The sequence below is a fragment of the Sorghum bicolor genome, chromosome 4 (assembly GCF_000003195.3).
Source record: "Sorghum bicolor cultivar BTx623 chromosome 4, Sorghum_bicolor_NCBIv3, whole genome shotgun sequence".
In the NCBI taxonomy this organism is placed as follows: Eukaryota; Viridiplantae; Streptophyta; class Magnoliopsida; order Poales; family Poaceae; genus Sorghum; species Sorghum bicolor.
The window spans coordinates 16,555,937-16,582,515 of NC_012873.2; the positions used below are offsets into that span (position 1 = coordinate 16,555,937).

A 26,579-nucleotide genomic window follows, 5' to 3' on the forward strand; every position below is an offset into this window, starting at 1 on the left:
AAACTAAAATATAATACTGAAATTGAAATTACCAAATACCAAAACAGAAATTGATAACCAGAAAATATAACTGAAATCACAAAACTGAAAACTAAAGTGGACTCAATGAAAAATAAAGAGAAGAAACATAAAACTGAAACTGAAGTAGACACAATGAAAAATAAGTAAATGAAACATAAATTGACAACTATAAAACTAAACTAAAACTGACAAAGTATAAAATGAAAACTAAAGAAAAAACATTCCAAATAATACATAAATACTTATTATAATACTTGGATCAGCAAGAAAACACAAAGAATTGTCAATCCAGAGCCTCAACAATACTTTTCCCCAAATTCATTTAAAATTATGTGCTTGTGTCAAGTATAATTTTGTGTACGCGGTAAGTTATTTTTTTAGCAAGAGGCTACTTATTTTGATCACCATAATATATAAAATACGTAAGTAGCTACTATATATACAATATAAGTTACCACTATATTAAATATATATATTAAAATATAGGTATAATGGTCTAATGAGTCTCGTTTTATAGATCTAATCATAAAAAAATACAATGGTGAACCTAGGAGCTCTAGACTAAAGTATAAGAAAGTTAATGTATTTTTTAAAGGAAAAAAAGCAAAACAAAAATGTATGGAGCAGCCTACTTGTGTCTCTCTCAAGTTGCAATCTCACAGCTTACGCTCCCATGCGCTAGATGGGCCAGGACCCCAGGGCCCATGGGCGTCAGGCACTAAGGCAGGCCAAACCTTGTGAGCATGGGTCGTGCACTCAAGCAGAAGCACGGCGAGTCATCAATTAGAGTTTCCGGAGAAAGAAGTCTAATGAAAAATGATGATTCGGTAAAATAATGGGTGACACCTTGGCTTGTTCTTTTGGGCTTTCAGATAGACTTTCTGTGTTACGGTGGCTTTTGTAAGTTTCCAAGCTTGTGAAAACTGAAACCAAAAGCCATGTATTTGTCTGGGCTTTTAATTTCTAAGAACCAAAAGCCAATATAAAGCCCAAATAAATAGGGCCAAATACGCTGTCGCAGCCAAGCCGTCAACGCATGATAATGAGACGATTGCTTTCACAAGGTTGGTGACTTGGTGGCGAGTATTGTACGGATTACGGAAGCAATATAGCACCACGCTTTGGACGGAGTGAGGGATCGGATATGCGTTCCAAGTCATCAACGACCTATATATACTTTTTGATATGCAGTACTTTTAGCAGGTGATGACTGATTTTAGAGAAATATCATATAAGAAAAATCTATAAATAGAGGTGTGGACTGACTTTGGACTTGGGAGTATGTGAAGGGCCTTTTTTTTTGGCGACAAGCTGCAGATTCTGAGGCTGCAGCGTTCACACGTTGGTTATTAGGTCAGTCTCAATACATGTTTTATAAGAGTGTCATGCACATTAAATATGGTGCCACATAAGTAAAATTACTGACTTGGCAGGGTCATTGAATAAAGGAATTTCATCAGTGTGGCTCGGTTACCTAGTTTATAGTCTTGGTAACTGTATTATGAACCTATGTATTGAGACTGGCCTTAGGTCATGAGTGGTGCCAAATTGAAAACATTAAAACATGCATGTGAACTTTGTATTTCCAAAGCGGGGAAGACCCTTTACCTTACAAATCTTCTCTCAAGTTTTACACTTTTAGCTCAACTTTTATTTAGGCTAGCTATGTTTTTCTTTTTCTAATGACTTTTTGGAAGAAGTAGTGGATCAGCCCAAAATAAGCATAAGAAAGATCTGAAGGTACGCATTTTTTTTTAACTTAGAGATAGAAGTGGACACGATCGACGAAGCAGCGCTGAATAAAACTTTTTCAGCGTTATTAAATTTATAAATATGTGTCATATAAAAGAAAATACAACTAGCGTAACAACCTTTTTATGCAGAGTATCCACGCTAGTTAGCCATATCATCTAATATTTTAGCGATATAAATTAATGAGCCATGTCATCCACTAATATTCATTTATCATAGTCCATCTATTTATGTAACATGTCCATAATAATAAGCAACATAAGCAAATAATTATACGCTGTATAATTTTTATTCCAAACCATTCGTGGTCCTCGGAACAACACATGGGACATCCTTCTAGTATTCCCTCTATTTCCAAATAAATAATATGAGAACTGCTCCGGTACTCCTCTTTTTAAAAATGCACGAATCTTAATGCAGCTAATTAAATTATTTTTTATGTTATTTTACAACTGGGTCCCGTCTGGGCCCAGCCCGTCCAAGTCCAGTCCAAGACCAGCCCGCAGAGGGAAATTGACGTGTTGACGCCGCCGCCGTTTCCCTTGCGGGCGGCGCGTCTGCTCTCTCCTACGGTCGCTTGCCCTTTGCCGCTTGCGGCGGCCATCCCCCAACAGCGGAACCTCCTTCCCTGTCCTCCCCGGAGCCTATTTCCTTGTGATAGTAGTCGGCGTCGAGGTTCGGCGCCACCGTTGTCACTGTGGAGGAAGAGAAGCCTGCAAGCCGTCGAGCCACCAGCTGGGGAAGGCGCCCGCCCGCGCCACCGGCTAGGAGGCGCCTGTCCGCGCACCCGTCACGCCGACGAGCCGCCTGCGCCCCTGTGAACGGGGAGCCGCCAGGTTCGGCGGCACCGACCGTGAGGAGTTCCGTGCCTCGATCGATCGACGGGGCTAGGTTCGTCGGTGGCAGCGACAACTACGGCGTCACCACCGAGCAGGCCAAGGGTGGCGCGGTGATCCCTTCCCTTCGATCCGATTTGTTGTGATCGACTCCACTGAGGCAGGGCAGCTCGTGCTATCTCATTGTTTGTGTCAGAGACAGGCTGCAATTTTGTATCTGGTTTAATGCACCATAAGTTAGACCTTATGCATGCCTATGAATTTCAATTAAAAAAGGATCAATACTCCGTACATGATTTTGCATTACATCTTGGCAAGCAAAGACGACATCCTATTCGTACCCATTTGGACATCATGCAATTTGTTGAGGATCTCTGTATGGCTATTCTTTAGTGAATATTCATAGAAAGATATAACTAAGTGTATGCAGCTAAGGATGAAAACGGAACGCAAATATCCCGAACCAAACCGAACCGCTTTCTATATTTGATCCGATCGAATTCGTATTTTCTTGTCCGACTTTACCGTTTTTGCTTTCGTATTTTAGATGATTCGTATTTCAAATGTAAAAGTAGAAAACGGTTTAGACATTTTTCGACCGTTTTCTACTTTTCTACTTTTAACTTGAAATATTTCGAATTCAAAATTTGGTTTAAACCGAATTTAGTCAACTGCAACGGTCACACAGCCTAATTACAGACGACTCATCATGCATCTACGTTCTTTCTATTGGTGGCTAGCTGCGTTCCTGCTAGCTATTAATTGTTTGTTCTTATTTATGTGTGGGCTATTGTATTAAATAACTAAGACCAAGGATCGTGCACTTTTTAATTATTATATGCACTTAAACTTGATCATGTATATACTTAGTCATGCACTTGGTAATACATATCGGTATTTCGTATTGAGTTTTCGTATATCGACCGTGTTCGACATAAATCCGCTCGAATTGGTTCGTTTTCGGAATTCTCGATATTTCGTAAGTTCGCGTTCGTTTTCGTGTCCGACTTTACCGTTTTCGTTTTCGTATTTCAAATGTAAAAGTAGAAAATAATTTAGGAGTTTTTCGACCGTTTCCGACCGTTTTCATCCTTATATGCAGCTTAATGATATGAGACTTTTCTGATATATCAGTCAATCAGTGTATTCCAATTTTAACAATAATATTGTACCACAATAAACTGTTATACTGCTAGATTAATTAGCCCATGTCTTTGCTTGCTCAGCAACCTGGCGGGGCAGACTTGTTCAGCTGTTATGACGGTCAAATGAGAGAGCCAGTTCGCAGTAGAAGCTGACTAGATGGTATTTGATTTTCAAGAGTCGACCACCAAGTTGTCATAAATTGATTACTTACAGCAATTTCTGAATCTTGCATTGCACATTTGAAGATGTCCTGGTGTAGGTACCTCAGTTGGGGATGCCTTGCATCCATGTATTTTGCAATGACCATCGCAAACATTAACATGGTTGCCTTTGTATGCAGCTGCTAGACACTTTCTTAAAGACATGCTAGCTTATTGCAGATTCGAGAAGTAAACACGGTATGGTGAGATCTCCCTTGATAGCTACTGCTCCTCATGGGCTTATCCATGTTGCACGCCTGCAGTTGCAGATCAAGTGAAGGATTCTATTTAACAGAGGTTTCAGAATTCAGATTCTGATTTGCTGTATATCTTAGTACCAAGTGAACCAACAGCTTCCTTGCTGATATTATGCAATGCAAGTGGTAGTTGTTTCTATCTGCAATGATGGCCAGAAATCTGAAATCACGTGCAGGACAGAAGATATGTACAGATGGCATTGTGCTTGGTTAGAGAATAGGGTTGTTACTTGTTTAGTTAGCAGCCTAGGCCTTACAATAGAATGGCCAGAAATCTGGTTGAAAAATATTTTTTCCACTTTATCATGATCCTGATCCACAAATTTGGAGGTGGTGTCTTAACCAATTATTGAATATCTGAGTCTGAGTAATGAATTCCATCGCACCTTTGTTTTTCAAAGCACTGTGGATGTGTATGTCAAAATAGTGCATAGCTTGAAATAAAACCTTCGCTGGTTCTCATGGACTCTACGTCTCTGCTACATTTCTGGTACGAAACAGATTATAGACTTCTAAAACTATTTCCTTCCGGACAGCAACTACTTATAAACAAGTTCTAAACTTTTGTGCAGCCAAATTGCAAACTTTTGTACACCGTTATTCATCTTGACCTGCTGACTGTATTGTTTGAGCTACATTCCACAAACGCACAGCATTTGCCATTAGCTAGATTCAGTTTCAACAAGTAAACTGAATTCAGAAAAGTGAAACAAGATAATTGCTTTAGGTTCAACCCTCCGTTTCACTCGCGCATACAAATACCCACTGAATCTCAAGAACAATCGCATGGATAGAATCAATTCCTCCTTACAAGAGTAGGTTACCAACTGAGCAGCCTCTTAACTAACATATTGTTGATGTAGCGGCTCCTAGCACACACAAGAGAGCGGGCGGTCTGTGGTGCGTGGGGGCGTGGACGTGGACGACCGTACCGCATGGGGGCGCGGACGGCTGCCTCCCCGGGCTGGTATGCCCTGCACTGCGTGACATTGCTGGCACAAGGAAATGTGATCGCAGGAGGAGGGGGAAGGAGGTGCCGCACTCGGCTTGGTCCGCCGGCCGCCGCTGCTCGCGAATGGCTGCCGCAAGGACCGGAGGAGGGAGCTCCTAGGCTTCTTCTGTAAGGGCTGGGAGAGGGAGCAGACACGTCTAACTCGAGGGAAACGGCGCATGAAGACGGAGACCTGCACACACGTTACTTCTCCTTTGGATCAGGGCTGGCCTTGGGCTGGGCATGGACGGGCAGGGCCCAGGCGGGACACAGTCATTTCTTTAATTAGCCGCTTTTGGATTCGTGCCATTTTTTAAAGAGGAAGTACCGGAGTAGTTCCCAAATAATATTTAGAGTTGTTTTAAGCTAAATATTTTTAAGTTTGATCGTATTTATAAGGAAACAAATATTTATGACATCAAATTAATATTGTTAGCTATTATATGAAATATATTTTTATAGTGTGCTTATTTGGTACCTAAAAATATATTTATTTTCAAATTTTGTTTAAAATTAAAAAAAGTTGATCTAAGACACCTCTAAACATCGATTTATTTGGAGACGAAGGGAATACTAACGACATGGGCGGATCCAAAGAGGGGCTGGGTGGGCTGCAACCCCCTATAAACATGATTTGTTCATTAAGTTAATATTGATTAGTCTTAACTCATTAATCTCTATCTTAAACTCTGAATCTTCACTATTTAGCCTCCCCTTTTTTGTTCCTATGATCCGCCCCTGACTAACGAGGTCCTTTGTCACTATTTTTTTTTGGCAAAGACCAAAGATAATCCCTCATCATTTATCTTAATTAAACAGCCTAAGTATGTGTGTGTGTGTGTGTTTAACAGGTACATACCATGTTTGGAGGGATTCCTCTCGGCTCTACCTCGGCACTATAACAGAACTATAGTAGAGCTGGGAGAAACCTCAAATATGCAACTTCTTTTTGGCTGTTTCATTTTGTAGTTAAGGCCGTGTTTAGTTCTTGATGCGAAATATTTCGTGACATTGTAGCATTTTCATTTGTTTGTGGTAATTATTGTCCAACCATGGACTAACTAGGCTCAAAAGATTCGTCTTGTCAATTTCGACCAAACTGTGTAATTAGTTTTTATTTTCGCCTATATTTAATACTCCATACATACGTCTAAAGATTTGATGTAACGAAAAATTTTGAAAATTTTTAGATTTTTGAGTGGAAGTAAACAAAGCCTAACTTTGAGCGAAGCCAGTGCTGCATGTATACGGATAGCGTGCTGCAATGCTCTAGAATGCAGAGCCAGATCAAAGCCGCTACAAGCCTACAAGCCACACCAAAAGGTGTGCTATATGTATATAATAAGTATATTTCGGTCCTCGAGTATTCAGAGCTCACCTTTGTCCGTGAACAAGCTGGCCATTATTTAACTCTTCCTTGGTCAAACTATTTCTTTTTTTTAAAAAAAATGTAGGAAGAAGCAAACAAGCGACTCTCTGTTATTGAGGTAGCAATACTCTTAGGCCTTGTTTACGTGCCAGAAAATTTTGCAAAATTTTTCACATTCCCCGTCACATCGAATCTTTAGACGCATGCATAGAGTATTAAATATAGACGAAAATAAAAACTAATTGCACAGTTTGGTCGAAATTGACGAGACGAATCTTTTGAGTCTAGTTAGTCCATGATTGGACAATATTTGTCAAATACAAACGAAAGTGCTACAGTATCCATTTCCCAAAAATTTTCGGAACTAAACAAGGCCTTACAAGAAAACATATCCACAAGTCTCTGTATCAGTCAATGTCTTATATATTTTCAGATCCCACATCAACAAATCTATAGCTGGATCCAACACCAGTGCAGAAAAGCTCAACGACAACGGTAGTGTCTAATTTCTACAAGCGTTTTTAGTTTTGCGTGCTAGTGCAAAGAAAACGGCCGGCCTGACTCAAAAACCGCTAGTGAAAACCATTTACACTGGCAGTTCACTTAAAGAAACTGCCAATGTAAATAATACATTTCCACATACAGTTCAGTTAAGTAAACCCATTTACATTTGCAAGGGTGAACGAAGGTATCTTGTTGGCCAAAATTAAAGAGGAAAATAGGAGGAAGGACCCTTCGAAGCCGTTGAATCAATTACTAAATAGTCAAATCAAGATTAATTAATTAAAAGAAAGTGCATCACTGATAGGCACACTAATGTGGTGTGCCACATCAAATGATGGATTATAGTTGACATATAAAGGATAACATTTAGGGGCTCTGATAGTGGTCCATCCATCTAGAAGGAATTGAGATGCCTAGGAAGGAAATAAATTAGGCAACTTAAAAACTTGACAAGTGTTTGCTAACTCAGGAGTTTTGCACCTTATGTTCCAACCATAGCAACTAACCTAATAAGCTAGACCATATAAAATGATAAAGCACATATCAAGGAATGCAAGAATAAAAATAAAAAATGTAAACCAGTTATTCGAAGCCTGTTGTTTTCTTGATTCTAGTCGTAGTTTTAAAAATCCAATGTGAGTTATCCAAATTGTTCTATTGACAATAGAAATGTGCCAATAAGAGTAGTGGACTCTCTACCATTAAGTTCCTAGCAGCAAGAGATACATTTGGAACATCGAAGTTAGAATGAAAATGAAGAAAAGGAAGATTTGGGCTTGATATGCCCAAATCGGCTTTGCCAGGTTTTCAAATATATACAAAAGCGGTTTTCTTGTGCCTTGTCTAGCAAGTCTACTTGGTCACAAGAAAACCGGCTAGGGCGGTTTCCCTGTTATGAAACTAGATTGGGGTCCAACATAGTCTCTAAATTTTTTTTTGGTCATGAGAAACTTGAAGATTGCGTCTTGGAGATGTTTTCTACTGGAATAAGACCACTCCCTTTATATATCTGACAGGATTATGGCCGGTTGAGCGATCCAACTTATAATCATAAAAAAACACATCTACTACTCGTCTACACCGTCTACAAACTCTTTCAACCTTTGTTGTTTGCCATGTTGCTTGATGAGATTTGATGGTGTCCTAAATGGCCTTACCGATTCTAGAGCAACATCAATATGTATCCCTCCTTGGCGGGTCCTTTCCGAAGGTGTTCAGAGTTATTAGGTGAACAATAGGTGACAAATTGGTTTGATTGACTTGTTGGCTAGTCTTGCTGTTTTACCATGTCTTGCTACGTGCTAGGTCTTGTGCGACCTTAAGCGTGCTAGCTCTAACTACTGTGTGACTCGATTCAGCGTCAACAAATTCCATGAAGTGATGTTGATTCATCACAGAAACGTTTCTCAAAAAAATCTGAATCTGAAATGCTTCTGCAAGAGAATCTAGAACCCTGTGAATACTCCCAAAGTTACACTCGTTTATATAGGGGATCTTTCATACAGCTTCGGTCAGCTTCATGCTACAGTCGTCAAACACGTACTGTTCTGCACTATAGCGACGTTATAGCGTGGAGTTCTTTTTATCTCTCTAGGCAAAATGAACTAGCAATAGAGGAAGTCGATGAAGCCTGTGAAAGTAGCTTGGACTGGCTCCTCACTACGGTGTAGCTAAAATATAGGAGCTGAAGCGAGCAGGATGGGATCCTGGTTTCCTTTGACCCTAATCAAGTTACTTTTAGAGCTCTTCAGAAATTTTAAAAATCCTAATTATAATATTTTAGATGCAAACATAAGCTTTCACAAAAGAAAAAGAGATAGATAAGAGCGCATAATCATGGCAACTTGTATACAATGTTTTATACCAACAGAAATTGCAAATATCATCGCACCTTGTATAATCATGTCATCATATCAAAATTTAAAAAGTCTGCTCCTAATCAAGCTTTGAGATATAAGGAATGTGAGTTATAAAATTGAACATAGAACGTGCTTGAGGCGACGATAATGTCCTACCAATAACGATTAACGAGACAGACATTTGTACACAATGTTCGAAACATGCAACTTCTCCAACCGGTATATTTTGTACAATTCCCAAGCCAATAAGGCAGGCTGATATTTACATATATATCCCCTGCACGTGTGCCTTCACAGTTCACACTCGACACACACGTACAAAACAGTAGTAATGTACTCCCTCCATCTCAAATTGTAAGTCATTTCAAGAATTTTGGAGAGTCAAACTTTTTTAAGTTTGACCAAATTTATATTAAAAAATAATTATTATTATGGTACTAACTAAGTATCATTAGATTCTTTTTAAATTATATTTTCATAGTATACTCACTTTACGTTACAAATCTTAATATTTTTCTCTGTAATTTTGGTCAAACGTAAAAATGCTTTGACTCTCCAAGATTCTTGGAATGACTTACAATTTCGAATGGAGGGAGTATTTGGTTTTTGTCACGATGCCATGGATTCCATGGCTGCCCATAGGAAACATGTGCTGGTTTGAACACATTGAGGTCAACCTTTCTAGATGGCCGTTGCACGCGGCCTTCTCGTGAGGCTATGGACACTAGCTAGGGGGGAGGTACGGTGTGAGGGGAGCCACTTTATTTGGCGAGCTCCCTCTCGCCAGCTCTTCAAGCTTGCTGGTAAGCATAATAGTCCTTGATTGGGAAGGAGAACGACATCGTCTACGGTTGGTGCAGCAGGAGAACGTCGTCGTGACCATCCTTGCATTTGGATAAAAAGAAGGAAAAAGTTCAGATTATTCTCCTCAAGTTTGGCATATGTCCACATTACTTTTTAAACTTACATTTAATTCAATTTACTTCCTCTAACTATTTCAGTTGATCTAGTTTACCCCTTAACATGATTTGTTATTTCTGTTTTTCCACGTATTAGTTGAGTTATCATATCAACTTTTGCGATATTATAGAGAACATCATAAGTTATGTTAGAAAAATATATCTCAGTCTTTTACCAAAACTTTGATAGCTTAGAAAATTTAACAATAAATTAACAGTAGAGGTACAATATCATATAAAACATAATGATGAAAAAAATATAATGCATTTTTTAACACAAAATACAATGTCCTCTATCACCTCACAAAATTTGAAACTAAAATATAATTTGTGAATTGAGAAACGAAAAAGAAATATCTTTTTAAGGTGTTAGCTGAACCAACTTAAATAATTAGATGGAGTAAATTGAACCAAATGCTAGTTTAGGGGGTTGTTTGGACATAGACCAAACTTACAGGTAGTAATATGGACTTTTCCTAAAAAGAAATTCAACGTTTTTAACGATATAAACTGGTCTGCTGGGATCTACTTAGGGCATCTCAATGGTTTTCAAATAGCTAGTCTAGGAGAAATTCTATTGGCTATCGGTGATAATTTACAAATAGCTAACTAGATGAGACAAATAAGAATAAATAAACACTATATTGGAGAATTATGTGAGAGAGGTATTTCTAGAAGATCGTGCTAGATTAGCTATTTATAAGGGCACTCTCAATACTAGAAACTACATATAGTTTCTATACTCATTAATTCTTATAGATACTATATATAGAAACTATGGTCCCAATGGATAGTTTCTATAGAATATTTTTATATTTAATCACATTCATTCTCTCTTCATTCTTAGCCAATCATATCACTTCATGTGTCTTGGATTTTGTGTAGACATGGTTTCTAACTTAGACCCAGTTTCTATGATTTTTACTCTCTCTCTTTAATAACTACATTGCCACATCAGCAAAATGCTTAGGTGGCACTGTAATTAATGTCTATAGAAACCATGATGGTTTCTGCATTGGGAGTGCCCTAAGTCGCTAGCTATTTAGGAGTCGCTAGCTATTTGATCTCTCTCCTTGATAGATAATGGAAGTACTACTTTTTATTACTAGTGAAAATACCCGTGCGTTGCAGCGGGAGAAAAAAGCTATCAAATCTATATCTATATCTCTATTAGCTAATTATATATATTTATATCTATACCTAATAATAAAGAGGCAAAATTTCAGGCTTTATTTTTATCCATCCATTTTTTATCTGTCTTCCTCTAATTACCAAACGATGGAGAGTTTCTTTTATATGGACTTATATATATATAACCCATACTCATACGACTTAGAATAACTTGCGTCTAAACCAATATAGAGTAGGAGTCCTAATATAAATAGATTCCTCATATCCTAAGTATTCTAAATATAACTCTTAATAGTCAAATAGAAAAGGATAAGAATTACGTTCTTTATTTTTCTCCGCTTTCTTTATTTACTTAGATATCAATCGGAGGCAAAAGAAAAATCAAAGTCCTAATATGTAGTTTATTCTTTTCTTCTTCTATAATAATAAAAAGGCAAAGTTTCTGGTTGTTTTGGATTTTGGTCGAGCCCCATTTTAGATTTTGGTCGAGCCCAACTATTCACTTTGTTTCGGTCTAAAATTGGTTTAAACTCGTGTTAGGCTTCTCAGTTAGATTCAACCCATAACTTTCCTTTTTTCCCCTAACCCAATTGGACCAGGAGTCATCGTGTCATAAACAGAAAATATCGACGAAAGCTAGTCGGCAGTCTACCTTGGGGTATACCTACGGTAGTAGTTTATCGGTAGACGGTGCGCAAGCTACGAACTTGATGGTGACACAAGACACATACAAGGTTTTTATCCAGTTTCGGCCGCTGTGTGGGCGTAATACCTATGTCCTGCGTCTGATTGTATTGCTGTGTATCGAATTATGTTGAGTTGAGTTGTGTTTGACCTATCCTCTAGGGGACCCCTGCCCCTCCTTATATATCCTGAAGGGACAGAGTTACAAGCAAAGTATCCTATTTGGTACAATATCTTGTAGCCTTGCGGTGCACGCCGACCAGCGTCGTGCGCCGCACGTCTTCATCTTGTGGGCCGAGTCACCTCTGATGGTGCGGCCCATGTCAACCTATGAGGGTATAGGGGTTTATACCCCCACAGCTAGTCCCCGAGCACCATGTATTGTGGTGTAACACGTCGTCTTGAGTTTCTTCGATAAGTGAGGCTTGACGTCTTCGATAAGCAGGAAAGTCGTCTGAACAGTTGCAACGGTATTTTAACCAACTTAAAAGACAGTTGATCAACATTGACATCGAAGAATGCATGGTGCTCTTAATCAAAAAATATTTTTTCCTGATGAAGTGTGCCCACTTTACTTTTCTGAAAAGTATAGACTTTCAAAAAGCAAGCATATTCACCGCAAGGTGAAGTGTGCCCACTTAGTCCCCGAGCCTGGTAGTAGGTGACGTAGGCACGTGGTGCCAGGGTCTAAAGAGAAAAATCACATAGAAAATCTGATACTGAAATGCATCGCTAGATGCATCGTACCGATGTAGTCCCCGAGCTTGTTGGAAGGCGAAGTATGAGCCTTGTAGCAAGGTCTAGAAAATTAAAATTATCCCGTCCAATTCCCAAGCTATGGTTGGAGAGTAATCGAAGCAAGTCCCAAGCGCAGCGCAGGGAGTGATTGATGAGTCTTCGAGCACGGTTGGGAATGTAATCGAGAAAAGCAGTCCCTAAGCTGTGGTCGGAGAGTGATCGAAGCAAGTCCCGAGCACAACGCAGGGAGTGATTCATGAGTCTACAAACACGATTGGTTGTCAGCACAGTCTCCGAGCACGGCATAGAGACTGATCGACCAGTCCCCGAGCATGGTTGGGAACGTAAACGTGCTCGGTGGTCGGCACAGTCTCCGAGCACGGCGTAGAGACTGGTAGACAAGTCCCCGAGCGTGGTTGGGAACATAAACGTGCTCAGTGGTCGGCACAATCTTCGAACACAACATAGAGACTAGTCGACAAGTCCCCGAGTGTGGTTAGAAACGTAAACGTGCTCGGTGGTCGGAGCAGTCCCCGAGCATAGCGTAGGGAATAGTCGACGAGTCCCCGAGCGTAGCTTGTTGACCGAGCCAAACTTCTGAAAAATAAATATAGAGAATATGTAGTACATGATGTATAAATAAACTTTAGATAAAAAATCAGCACTGAGATAAGTTTTAGATTTTTTATTATAAAATTAGCACAAGTAGTTAATTCATCTTAGAGCTCGTACCAGCTCTGGTCTAGCCAACAATCAGCATGAGGTGTGGAACCTAGGCACGCGTAGGATTGCCAGCCTCGCCAGAGAGCTACTGCCGACCACCCGGAACGCAGAGAACAGATCTCATGCACGTGTAGGGAGGAGTCGGAGACAGTGCCGGCTCTGGAAAATTCGTGTGGAAAACTCGTGTAGGAGAAAAAACTAGTCGACTAACCAAAAAGTTATTTTAAAGAATAATAAAAAAAAATATTATGCTAAAAATAAATAAAATATTAGAAGTGTACTTATCTTTGGAAGAAAGTCTAGTCGGTGACGACAAAATTGTCCGGCCCTCGAGCTTCTCGACTTGTCATGACGGTGGTCGCTGTTGTCATAGCGCTGTTCTTCGCGGCGATTATTATTGCAACCGGTGGTCAGAGCAAGTAGGCCAAACAATTTGGTCGATGGCCCGAGCAGGTCAGTGTTGTCGATCTGCCTCCCTTTGTAGCAGGGAAGCAGATGACGCGTTGTCGGTGTGGTCGAAAACGTTGCTGGAGTCGTAGCCAGCGTGGTTGGAGTCGCGACCGACGTCGATGAAGAAGTGATTGGCGCAAATCGGATCTACGCCTCCTCCGTGGTCGTGGCGGTGAAGCTGTTGAAGCTGACTGAACGTGAAGTCGCCCGCCATGGCCGCGAAGTCGAGGATGATGGCCATCTTGTTCGTCGAGAGAGCTGTATGCACACCCCCTACCTGGCGCGCCATTGTCGACGAAAGCTAATCGGCAGTTTACCTTGGGGTATACCCACGGTAGTAGTTTATCGGTAGACGGTGCGCAAGCTACGAACTTGATGGTGACGCAAGACACAGACAAGGTTTTTATTCAGGTTCGGCCGCCGTGTGGGCGTAATACCTACGTCCTGCGTCTGATTGTATTGCTGTGTATCGAATTGTGTTGAGTTGAGTTATGTTTGACCTATCATCTAGGGGACCTCTGTCCCTCCTTATTTATATATCCCGAAGGGATAGAGTTACAAGCAAAGTATCTTATTTGGTACAATATCTTGTAGCCTTGCGGTGCACGCCGACCAGCGTCGTGCGCCGCACGTCTTCATCTTGTGGGCCGAGTCACCTCTGATGGTGCGACCCATGTCAACTCATGAGGGTATAGGAGTTTATACCCCCATAATAGAAAACTAGATCCAAACGAGATGAGCATTATTTAATTAATCTTTAGACCAGTGGATATATAAAGATACGATGGATTGAAATTTTTACAATTATATATTAGGGAATGATTTTTATATCTTATCTAGCTAGCTATTTGCAAATGTCATTAAAGATATCCTCATAGTCAATACAATTCCTTTTAAACTAGCTCTTTGACTATCATTGGGGATGTTTGGAGGTTCATCCACCCAGCTGTGTACCGCTACCGCCGGCTGATATTTTTTTATATATATAATGACGATCGACATCTAGGGGAGGGATTTGGTTTTTGTCAGGATGTCACGACTTCTCATGTTTGTTCTGTTCTCAACTTGTGATACCGGTACTAGGTGCGTGTGCGACATTGCGATTGCGACAAAAATGACACCTACTCTATCAGTGTTTGTGTGACAAGTCACCCAAATTTCGTTGCAAGTAGTCCACAAGTCAATCATCACATCTTTATTATCGTTGGCGGCAGCTTTGACTTGCAGCTTCCAATTCCAAGAGAAGCCTGATTGATGACGACTCTTGTTCTTGTTCTTCTTCTTGTCCTCCACCTCCATTTCGATCACCAACGCCGGCCCAACGCACACTGAATTGAACCAGTGAGCGAGGTCCAGCTCGATCGACCATGGAGAACCAGCATCACGCGGCGGTTGCGCGAGGTGGCGAGGAGAGCATCAGCTCGTCGTCGGTGTGGATCGAGACCAAGAAGCAGCTCCGCCTGGCCGCGCCGCTCGCCGCGGGGTTCCTCCTGCAGAAGGTGATCCAGACCATCTCCATCATGTTCGTCGGCCGCCTCGGCGAGCTCCCTCTCGCCGGCGCCTCCCTCGCCACCTCCTTCGCCAGCGTCACCGGCTTCAGCTTGCTGGTATGGTAGGCATGCATGCATGCATCCATCTCTGCTTTTAGCTTGCACGGCGTGGCATGGCATGGCCATGGCGGTGACCACCGTTGCACGGTTGTTGGGCAGACCAGACAGGCATGGCGAGCAGCCTGGACACGCTGTGCGGGCAGGCGTTCGGCGCGGGGCAGCACCACCTGCTAGGCATCTACAAGCAGCGTGCGATGCTGGTCCTCGCGGCGGTGAGCGTGCCGGTGTCGCTGGTGTGGGCGTACACGGGCGACATCCTGGTGTGGTTCCGGCAGGACCGCGAGATCGCGGCGGGCGCCGGCAGCTACATCCGGTGCATGGTCCCGGCGCTGTTCCTGTTCGGGCAGCTGCAGTGCCACGTCCGGTTCCTGCAGCCGCAGAACGTGGTGGTGCCCGTCATGCTCAGCTCCGGCGCCACCGTCGCCGTGCACGTCGCCGTCTGCTGGCTGCTCGTCCGCAGGCTCGGACTGGGTGCCGACGGCGCCGCGCTGGCCAACGCCGTCTCTAACCTTGTCAACCTCTCCGCCCTCGCGCTGTACATCAGGCTCTCGCCGTCCTGCAAGGCCACCTGGCTGGGGTTCTCCCGCCAGGCGTTCCATGGCATCCTCGGGTTCTTGAAGCTCGCCATGCCTTCGGCTGCCATGGTCTGGTGAGGGTCGATTGCCTCGCTTAGCTTAGCAGTGTTTTTCTCTCATAATAAATCTGCGAACAGTATTTTCTACTGTGACTTATCAGCCAAACGAATATGATGTGAGGTCGATCATGATGTGATTGCACTCAATTTGCAGTATGGAGTGGTGGTCCTTCGAGTTCCTAGTTCTGCTTTCCGGCCTCCTCCCGAACCCCAAGCTTGAGACGGCCGTCATGTCTATCTGCTTCAACACTTACGTCTTCGCATTCATGTTCCCAATGGGACTTGGTGCTGCAGCAAGGTATAGTACTATATTGGTACATATACATACTATTGCAAGAAAATATTGTACAGTAGTACATATATACTAGTACTATTCAGTATGTAGTTAATTACTAATAACGATCTGTAATAAGAAATTAACACTTTCTCCCCATGTTTAACTAAATTTCTGCGCAGCATACGCGTCTCAAACGAGCTTGGTGCAGGACGGCCACCGGCGGCCCGGCTGGCGACTCGGGTGGTGATGCTCTTGGCGTTCTCGCTGGGCGTATCGGAGGGTCTCGTCATGGTGCTGGCGCGCACTCTGCTCGGCTACGCCTACACCAACGACAAGGAGGTCGTCTTGTACACCGCCAGACTGATGCCGATCCTCGCGGCCTGCACATTATTGGACTGCCTCCAGTGCGTCCTGTCAGGTACGATCACAAGTAAGATGGTATTACCACCCTCCACCCATATTACTGTTAGTAATTAGAGTCCCAAATAAACCTTCCACATTAATTCTCGTGAAACATGCTTGCAAAAAAGATAAAAGTCTAAAAATTTCTATATTAACAAGAGAACTGCTCCACTTCTCTTTTAAAAAATTTCACGGATCTTAAAGCAACCAATAATCTGATTTTTTTCATTAAATATTTTTGTTAATTTTTGTCGTATGGGTCCGTCCACCCTGAACCCAGCCCAGCCTGTGCCTTTGATTCGGTGCTTGTTTGTCCGTTTCCTGAGGTTCGGCAAGAAGAGCCACCATACCGGTACCCTTGGGAAGCCGCTGTAGCCTCTGGCTTGTCATACCGGCCATAGGATTGCGTGTAGCTGATCATAGCGATGAACCTATAGGCATTGCCATCCTTGCAATAAAACGCGATGAACCTGTAGCCATTGCCATCCTCTCGCGGCTTGCGCCGAAGAGGAGCATCGGAGTATCGGCATCGGTGTCATTGAGGACGAATGTGGGGGACTTGGCAAGACCATGAGAGGAGCGGCATCATCTCGATCAGCATCGGCTCGGCACCGTGGAGTGCTGCACAAGTGACAAGCCTAGGCGACGTACAGGCACTGTTCTCGCAGGCTTTTGCCGTTAGATGGTGTGCCTCGTCGGTGACGCCTGTGGACCTCCTCTCGAGTCTCGAGTAATCGAACGGCAACCGCTGAGGCAAAAATGGATTAGCGCTAAATAGAAGCAACCGGAGGATGATGGAGGTGCTGCTGTGAGTGACCAATCGAGGAGGGAGACGAAGGAAATGGAAGAGTGCCCGGGATCTGTAGGCTAGAGGAAGACGAATGCAGACTCGGAACAAAAGCAGATCTAGAGGATACAAAAGGGGCACTTTTTGGGCATGGAAGGGCCGGGCTCATGCAGGAATATAATTAAGAAAAAATATTTAGTTAATTATCTGCTTTGAGATACGTATAATTTTAATAGAAGGAGTACCCGAGCAGTTGCCTATTAATAAAAGACATACAGCCATTGGATATATTTCATTTTTTTTAGAAAATTAACCACTTTTAATATTATGAAAAAATATTTAAATTTACATCTAAGTTACACACATCTGCTTATAAAAAGATAATTTAAAATAACCTCCAAAATTATATACCCACATCTACCATTATAAAAGATAATTTCAATTTTAAAATAAAATCCTAAATTTTATCAAAATTATGTTCGCGTCCAGCTTACCCCATCTGCCATTATGGATAATACAAAATAACCACTTTGATTTATATCTATATTAACCACAACTGTTGTTGTAAATAGTACTCCTACTGTCGTGCAATATAGTGTATTTTAAGAACTTTAGAATACGCATATTACCTTATTTTATTTCCTAATTAGATGTTATCATCAATATTTATTAATGCCGATTGGTTGATAAATGGAAACTATTTAATGTAAAGTTAGTTTTTGTCCTCTAGAATGCATTATATTTGAGGATAAAATTTTAAATGCTAGAATGCACTTATAGTTTTCCAAATGGGCCAGGCCCGATGGGCCGATACAGGCACGACCCGAGAAAGCACGGCCCAAGCACGGCCTGGCCCGGTAACCTCCGTGCCCGTGCCTGGCACGGTCCGCCCCGTGCCCGTGCCTGGGCTGACATTTCGGCCCATGGGCCAGCACGGGGCACGACACGGCAAATTAGCCTGGCCCGCCTCAGGCACGACATGAGCATTGCCAGCCGTTGGATCCCCCTCCTCGGATGATGCCAGTCGTTGGATCCCCCTCCTCGGATGATGTCAGCCGTTGGATTGGAGCGTTGGAGACGGCGATTATATAAGCCGCGGCGCTGCGAACCCTAATTCATTCTCCCCTCCCTAGCCTGCCCACCCCCATCGGCTGTCACTGCGACTGCGACTCTGCGAGCGAGAGCGGCTCGCCTCTCTGCCTCTCCGAGTCTCCATTAGCCATGGCGAAGGGCGACCAGCAGCCTAGCAGGGTCGAGGGCGAAGGCGGCTCCTTCTCCATCGCCGCCGACTGCGAGGTAAGCAATCCTTACCATAACTTCTTCTTCTTTGCTTCTGATATGACTTCTTTTTCTCTCATCTGACATCTTCTTCTTCTCTTGGGTTTTGGCAGCCGTTTGAGGCTAGGGTCAGTGAGGATGCCGGCCTGGCCTCCCTCTGTCTCTGAGGATACGGTGGAGGCTAGTGCCACTGCCATGGCTGATGAGATGGAAAGGATCCGTAACCTCCCTGGGGATGACGACAACGACATGAGCGACGAAGACCTCCCTGGCATGGTGCCCGGGCCGGCACGGGCACTGACGTGCTGCCGTGCCCGGTGGTACGGCACGGCACGGTTGAGACATGATAGGGGCCGTGTCTGGGCTGCAACCTTGGCACGACGGCACTATCAGGCACGGCACGATGGGCCATCGTGTCTCGCCGTGCCGTGCCTCACCGTGTCCATGCCCGTGCCGTGCCGGGCAGCCCGTTTGGAAAACTATGAATGCACTATATTACAGGATGGAGGGAGTAACTCAAACAATTCTTAAATCTACATAAATACTAGTATAAGTATATATTATAGAAACTAAGTTGCACACATGTACTACCATGTAGGCCAAATAAACATACATACATTCATCTGGCGTGAAAAATTGTTTCCTTAGGAAACCACTTGCTAGTGAAACTTATAGTCCACTTTCACTATATTAGTACTCTACGATAATAAATTTTATAACTTATTCTTTTAAATAAGTTTATATATTTTGACTAAATCTTATTCGTTTGAGCTCTGCCAGCCATTCAACAATACTTTCTGCCATGGTTTATCAGCCAAATGGAAACGAACAACAATCTTTTATGAAACAATGCTATTGCACATTCTTCAATACAACAAATTCATCTATGGGAAGTGATTTTAAGGCAAAAGGTGATCTGTAGGATAAACACAGTGCAGGAAGTGATTTTGTCCAGGAAGCAAATTAGGAGAAGCTATTTTTTCAGCTTTGGACCTTCTTGAACATTTCCGATAACCACTTCACAATATTAGCATATTGGTTAGCAGAGTTTTTCCAGGATTCGTCATATAAGATACTCTAAAAGCTCTGTTAAACAAGTCCTTCTAGATCATTTCCGATAACCACTTCACAAATTTAGCAAATTGCTTTGCAGAATTTTTCCTAGATTTGTCCTATAAGATACTCTATAAAAGCTCTGCTAAACAAGTCCTTAGATATTCAAAGTTTTAGGAGAGGCTCTTGCTATTTTCCTATATTGATGGGCAATACAAATAGCTTTCATGAGTAATCTACATTTTTTTCTGTTAGTAAATTGCACTCTGCACAAGTAAACACAACATGTTAGGAGTTTTTAGGAGTCGTCGCCTTTGAAATTTACATATCCTTCATACTTGATGTGCAGGTGTTGTTAGGGGTTGTGGCCGACAAAAGATTGGTGCCTTTATCAACCTTGCTGCATTCTATATTGTCGGCATCCCTGTGGCGGCCATCTTTGCCTTTGTTTGCCATCTTGGTGGAATGGTATTATGCTTTCTCGTGATTCTCCTTTGGAATAAGTAATTTTATTTCATGCTAGTTTCATAGTTAAAATTATTTCTAAAAGAAAGTTCCTGTTTGAATTGAACAGGGTCTTTGGTTTGGGATCTTGATCGGAGTAGCAGTGCAGATGGTCTTGCTCCTTTGCATCACCTTGTACACCAACTGGAACAAAGAAGTAAGCTGGTCTTAGAGCTTGAGTGCATTTAATTGAGGTTCTTTTTTTCATATGTCTCAACGTTGCCTGTTGTGTTTCTAGGTATTGAAAGCAAATGACAGAGTTTTCAGTTGTCCTCTGCCTGTCGACGACACGATAACATCAGGTTGTAGCGAGCAGGGAAATGGATGTAATTTTGTTGGGAATAAGCAGGATGATGCTAATGGAGCAATTGAGCGGACAAATGGTTTGAACAAAGGTTGATGGCAATAATTCTGGTTTTCTAGAGATTAGTTGTAGGCTGGTAAGTGGTAATATGTAGCATCAAGTGGAATGTACTCACTGCTTTGTCTTCATTTGAAAGCAGAGCAAACCTAGGGGGTCATGGGTTTCTTTTTTCCCCCAATAGGTTCAGCATTTTTTGTGCAGTCTTGCGTCCCCCCCCCCCCCCCCCCCCCCCCCCCAAGAACCTGAAGAACACACAAGGCACAAATTTCAAACTTGGGAAGAATCATGAATTCTAATGTTATCACCAAGCATTACACAATTGATATTTGAGGTATTGAACTGAAACTGACACAAATAGATTTTCGTCATCTTGAATTATTCCTCATTGTCCTAGTGACACAAAAGTTGATGCATTTTCAAGGATGGCATATTCCCTTGCATTCCGCCTCCGTATCTCCACAACCACCACGGTACCCCCAACAGCACCAGCACGCGTTTCCAGTGGGGAACAACCCCCCGCAGTTTGGCCACCTTTCGAAATGGCATCCTGGTTCAAGTCCTTTAAGTTTCTCAACACCGAGTGCATCCATGACTCGGCCTGTATGTCAAATGTAGACAAGCGTAAACATCAATTTGCAGATATCTCCTACAACTAAAAAGACTAAAAGTAAGACTATTTCATGGTGCGACATTATTTTTTCGTTCCGTCCGTCCACCCGCCCGTGCGACCCGCGCGCGCCTCTCCCCGCGACTGTCCCTAAAAATGCCACTATTTGTGGGTGGTCCCAGATAAGTCTCCCCCAAAATGCCACTTCTAACAGACCCACATGAAGGATTATTAATTTTATACTCCCTCCATCCCAAATTGTAAGTCGTTTGACTTTTTTTACCTCAAGTTTGACCACTCGTCTTATTTAAAAAATTTGTGCAAATATAGTCAAATTTTAAGTCATTCTTGAAGAATTTTTATTAATAAACCAATACACAACAAAAAAAAAGTGATATTTTGTACAAAACTTTGAATAAGACGAGTGGTCAAACTTGATATTAAAAAAGTCAAACGACTTACAATTTGGGATGGATTGAGTACCACACAACTAATAAAGAAACTATAATCACAACTAATAAAGAAACTACGTGATTATAGGAATCATGTCCCGATCGTGTGACCCTCCCCTGTCCCGAACGTGTGACCCTCTCCCGTAGAAGCCCGATGTCTCTGCAGATCGACACCGCGCGAGCTAGGGCATCGATCGAGTTCCTCACCGCGGGCTAGGGCATCGAGCACAGCCGGGCCAATCAACCACTCGGCGAACAGGCGGCGATCGTGCCTCCCCATCAATCCTTTCCCGGTCATCGACTCCGGCAGCATCGCCCTGACGCCGGCAGCCTTCTGCGTCCTAGACCTCAAGGCAGCAGCACATCGTTCTTTCCCTGACCTTGACGGTGCCATCATCGCTACTCGACGCCGTCAGCATCGCTACCTCGGTAAGCGCCGCGGCTCTGACAACGGTACGTCATCCATCATTCAGGTTAATGAATTATCCTGCGTGCGTGCGATTCCTGTGTGTTGTGCTTCATTAAGTTAACATAATAACAATAAAATCAGACTCAACTACTCAAGACAGTCAGACACATCACATGACTATGCTTTTAGAATCAAGTAACAGGAATAGCGAATTACAAAGAAGCAAATCACAGGGTATTGCAATTCCTATTTTCATGTTGTGCCACAAATACAAAAGGTACTGAATTGAATAATTAGAAACATCAATAATACAAAGACTATTGAGAATGACTGTCAATGAAATTGTCTGATGGGTTATATCCTCTTTTTGCTGCAGTGCAATAAGGCCGACAGCCAGTGCAAGTTAAGATAAATAGTTACAAGCATTTTTAATCTAAAATCTAAAGTAAAGAACCAAATCCTATCCAGCTGACAATACAGTTGTGCTAGCTTCTCCACTCAGATTCAGAACTGAACAGGGGAACTAGAAAAGGGGAAACATCCTAAGCACATGGGAACAACAGCAACAGATCTACTAAAGTAGTTTTATTGATTCAACTAGACTGATCCTAGGTCTTGAACTATCGTTGTCAAGTGTAAACTGTTGTTTTCCAGAATGGAACGTTGGATTTTTACCAAAACTAGATCCAACATCACTAATTACTGCTGTGCACATGAGACATCAGTATTTAGCATTGCAATAGAAAAGCTACCTTACCAATTGTGGAACCTAAGTGTAAGAAATCTTAATCTAGAACACGAATTTACCTTGTTTTACAGCCTCTTTAGCCTCTAAGATAAATTGTGCCCTTTCCCTTGAGTTCTCAGTTGCTAAGATAGACTTTCCAATCCCAGTTTTAAATATTGAGGTGGCATAACCATCATTGACATAAAGGTTATTATCTGTTGCTAAACCAAAAATAGCCTGCAAATGACAATAAAAGTTGTTTATGAAAACACATGCCATCTAAATTTTAGTCTAATTATGATTTTTTAGTTGAAAGGTATAACAATTGTGCTTCCAACAAAAATAGAGATTATCTCTTTTACATAATAAAGTAAAATCTACCAGAACAAATCAGAATGTACGCCTAGGAAACAGAAGGCAGAACTATCTCAGGAGAACTTACAAGTTACAAGGCCAGCCTTTATTATTAAACTGGTCAGTAAAGATTAAGAAGTTACTTTAGCCCAATGTATCTGCCCACGATCAGATTGATACGGTGGAAGAGCTCTTCTTATTAAATTTATATTATGAATTCTAAATTTTAGTCTAAATGCCTTCGTTAGGTTTTCTTTTCCCAAAGCAATAAAGCATGATGAAAGAACAAGGATCAGTAAACTCAGATTAGGATCATCTGCAAATCCTCATGCTGTATGACACAAAGTGCCAAATAACTGGAGATATGATACAAAAAGAGCTCTATCTATTATCAAGTATCACCAGTGACAAATCCAGGAAAATATAAGGAGGGGCTAAACACGCTATATCGCTTTAAGTCTGCTATATGTACCATAGAAGACAAATATAGTAGTTTAGAGCAGTTTTATATTGAAACATTGATGAGAATTATGAAAACTGAAATATATCATGAAAAAAAGAAATGATTCAACTTCTCTGCACCCAGAGTCTCAAATCAATAGATGGCATGTGGCTATGACGTCCATTCCAATCTATCAAAAAGACAAAAATAGGCTACGCGCAAAATAGAAAATCAAAGCTGTGAAAAATAGACTGAAAAATTCCCTGAAAATTCGTTCATTTAGAGAAGAACTAAAACTGCACAAACTGCTGAGTTTACAGGTTGCTTATATTGCACAAGAACTGAATCCATGTCCACTTGCTGCTCTAAATCGAACACATTGCAAACCTGCACCCTGCGGCAACAGAAAGACCAGCTAGGTTGCCGATTGAAAATGTAATTAGCAAAAACCTGATGCTCCCAAAAATCCAACTAACGCGAACTGCTGTTCATACCCTCGGTGATGTGAGTGCTGCTCCCAGCGCACTGAATGGAAGCATCTGGACAAGTGCAAGACCAATCAAAATTAGAGCTCAAAGACAACATTGGTCATGGCACAGGAAGGGGCGCTAGCTGCTCTTAGTTGCACAGGACCAAAACAACACAACAAGTAAATCGATGAACACGCACCAGAGAAAGAAGGAAGGGATTGACTACTACTGCACTGTGCTGCTCATTCATGTCATCACAGCACCCTTCCCAACTCCCACACGATGCTGAAATGCTTAGCGCTGGTACGCAACTACAGAGACAGCTCGGACAGGAACCTAACTGCTTGCACACAGCGAAAAGAGACCGACGAATCAAGAACTGGATAGAGGAACCGCCAGCTGAGGGGATGCGCACAGCTACAGAGAAGAGAGGGGCGACTTAGGCCTGCTCGTGCACGGAGTCGGTGTGACCGAAGATGCAACCTGTGAGCGAGACCTGAGCGCTCGTCCCAGAACCTGCGAAGAACACAAAGAACAGAGACCGACGCAAGAGAGAAAATCGCTTTGATCTCCACAAAAACAAAACAAAATGTTTCCAAACTTGGCACAGACTAAACTCGATCTAGCACGAACTCATCCCCAAAAGATCATCGCTTGGGATCAAACCAAATTCCGGGAAAATCAGATCGTAGCTAAGAACGAAAAAGTAGAAAACTCAAGATCTGTGCCCCTGCATTGATGGAGCAGCGATGGATGTGCCCCTGCACAAATGGAGCTCCTCGTCACGAGCTTGAGCTGCAGAAGCGGAGGGGACACGGCAAGGGCGACCTTGATCCGTGCTGACAGATGATGTGACGCAGCTGAGTGCAAGCTCAAGATGCAGCGGAGGGGCCATGGCCTGGATGCAGAGGAGAGGGAGGGGCCATGTCCGAGTCAGACGAGAGGGAGAGGCAGTAGCAGGCTGTAGTGGCGTCACGACAGACTCGAGTTGCGGCGGAGGGCCACTGCCAGGGGTGAATGAGGAGCCGCGACCGAGAAACGGAGAGAGGGAGAGGACGACGGTAGTGGAGGCCCGACATCGGAGCAGGGGGCTTGCCTGGGGAAGGAGAAGGGTCGGCAGAGAGTGAGGGAGAGGACGGCGACACTGGAGGCCCGACATCGGAGGAGATCCACATCAGAGCAGGGGGAAGCTTGCCGGGGAAGGAGAAGGGTCGACAGAGAGTGTGAGAGACTCAGGCCCTCCATCCAAAATTTTTTCATCCATCTCATCGAATCTTTAGACACATATATGGAACATTAAATGTAGATAAAAAAATAAACTAATTACACAGTTTAGTTAAGAATCGCGAGACGAATCTTTTAAGCCTAGTTACTCCATGATTAGCCTTAACTGCTACAGTAACCCACATATGCTAATGACAGATTAATTATGCTTAATAAATTTGTCTTGCAGTTTCTGACGAGCTATGTAATTTGCTTTTTTATTAGTTTTTAAAAACCTCTCCCGACATCCTTCCGACACATCCGATGTGACACCCAAAAAATTTTCGTTCCGAGAGACGAAGACAGCAGAGAGATGGAGTGTACGGACGCGAGTAAATGTGTACTGTGTCGGTTTTATTTATTGACGGACAAGTATACACTATATATTTCCTAAGTTGATGTAAGGGCACTCCCAATGCTAGAAACTACATGTAGTTTATATACTTATTAATTTCTATAGACACTATGTATAGAAACTATGGTCTCAATGGATAGTTTCTATATAATAATTTGTTATCCAATCACATTCATTCTCTCTCCATTCTCAACCAATCATATCACTTCATGTCTTGGATTTCGCGTAGACATGGTTTCTAAGTTAGACCCAGTTTCTATGATTTTTTTGCTCTCTCTCTTCAATAACTACCTTGCCACATCAGCAAAATGCTTAAGTGGTACCATAATTAATGTCTATAGAAAGTATGCTGATTTCTGCATTGGGAGTGCCCTAAAACTAACTATGGTGTTTAATTCCTCTTTTATCCAAAAAATTATAAGTATGGTCTATCATTTAACATAATAGAATTAAACACCATATAAAATTTTGGCAAAATGGTTGCCATTCTCTATTTTAAATTTTAGTCTCAAAAGGCCAAAAAAAAAAGTCCAAAAAGGTCTCAAGAGACCATAATAAGAATAAATAAATTCTACGTGCTTGTTAATTTCATAAACTTTGGTATTTGATCATTGTAGTATTGTTAACTTATCATGTGATCCATGTGTTATTAGTATAAATTATTAGCCATCCCGTAGCAACACACGAGCATGCTACCTATTTAAATAAAAGTAAAAAATTTGTTTATGTATTCTTAAGTCGTATAAATAGAGGTAAACTAATTTTGTACGGAAAAACAAAATATCTTGACAGTCCAGCGTGAATAGATTTTTTTAATTTTAAAATAAAGGTCATTGTATTGTGGAGAATAATGCACAAATCTTTGGTCTTTCTAGCTTGGTCTTCATGCAAAGCACGTTTTTGTGATCGTACTATTGAGAGATTACATTCTTAATTGTAGAATATATTGTAAAATATGTATTATGAAACAC

The 26,579-nt window shown here is 42.1% G+C and overlaps 2 protein-coding genes across 12 annotated transcripts; one reads left to right on the forward strand and one right to left on the reverse strand.

Annotated features, from left to right (window-relative positions):
* LOC8077751 (protein DETOXIFICATION 16) lies at window positions 14,728–20,729 on the forward strand. Of its 3 annotated transcripts, none has more exons than XM_021459226.1 (7): window positions 14,728–15,227; window positions 15,335–15,879; window positions 16,019–16,162; window positions 16,321–16,571; window positions 20,011–20,129; window positions 20,236–20,322; window positions 20,404–20,729. In XM_021459226.1, the coding sequence occupies exons 1-7, from the start codon at window positions 14,988–14,990 to the stop codon at window positions 20,563–20,565; spliced, it is 1,548 nt and encodes a 515-aa protein (XP_021314901.1). In that variant the 5' UTR covers window positions 14,728–14,987; the 3' UTR covers window positions 20,566–20,729. The 3 variants fall into 3 exon arrangements, with proteins under 3 accessions (XP_021314901.1, XP_021314903.1, XP_021314902.1); XM_021459228.1 differs by having other exon boundaries at window positions 14,731–15,227; window positions 15,330–15,879; XM_021459227.1 differs by having other exon boundaries at window positions 14,731–15,227; window positions 16,321–16,559.
* LOC110434661 lies at window positions 20,597–25,270 on the reverse strand. 9 transcript variants are annotated; one of them, XR_002452280.1, is made up of 4 exons: window positions 22,805–25,244; window positions 21,796–22,092; window positions 21,061–21,127; window positions 20,597–20,731 (listed from the first exon to the last, which is right to left on the reverse strand). XR_002452280.1 is itself a non-coding variant. In XM_021459229.1 (4 exons), exons 1-4 carry the CDS (start codon window positions 25,147–25,149, stop codon window positions 20,946–20,948), a joined length of 447 nt encoding a protein of 148 aa, XP_021314904.1. In that variant the 5' UTR covers window positions 25,150–25,248; the 3' UTR covers window positions 20,803–20,945. The 9 variants fall into 9 exon arrangements, 5 of the variants coding, with proteins under 5 accessions (XP_021314904.1, XP_021314905.1, XP_021314906.1 ...); XR_002452282.1 differs by lacking the exon at window positions 20,597–20,731 and having other exon boundaries at window positions 20,803–21,127; window positions 22,805–24,059; window positions 24,190–25,244; XM_021459229.1 differs by lacking the exons at window positions 20,597–20,731; window positions 21,796–22,092 and having other exon boundaries at window positions 20,803–21,127; window positions 22,805–22,961; window positions 24,015–24,059; window positions 25,087–25,248.

Coding starts and splice junctions, on each gene's coding strand:
- LOC8077751 (XM_021459226.1), top strand. CDS start 14,988: ATGGAGAACCAGCATCACGCGGCGGTTGCGCGAGGTGGCGAGGAGAGC. Junction 15,880..16,018: donor CCTTCGGCTGCCATGGTCTG/GTGAGGGTCGAT, acceptor CTCAATTTGCAG/TATGGAGTGGTGGTCCTTCG. Junction 16,572..20,010: donor CCTGTCAGGTACGATCACAA/GTAAGATGGTAT, acceptor CTTGATGTGCAG/GTGTTGTTAGGGGTTGTGGC.
- LOC110434661 (XM_021459229.1), bottom strand. CDS start 25,149: ATGTCGGGCCTCCAGTGTCGCCGTCCTCTCCCTCACTCTCTGCCGACC. Junction 24,060..25,086: donor CGACCCTTCTCCTTCCCCAG/GCAAGCCCCCTG, acceptor GCACTTGTCCAG/ATGCTTCCATTCAGTGCGCT. Junction 21,128..22,804: donor TAAAGAGGCTGTAAAACAAG/GTAAATTCGTGT, acceptor TTTGACATACAG/GCCGAGTCATGGATGCACTC.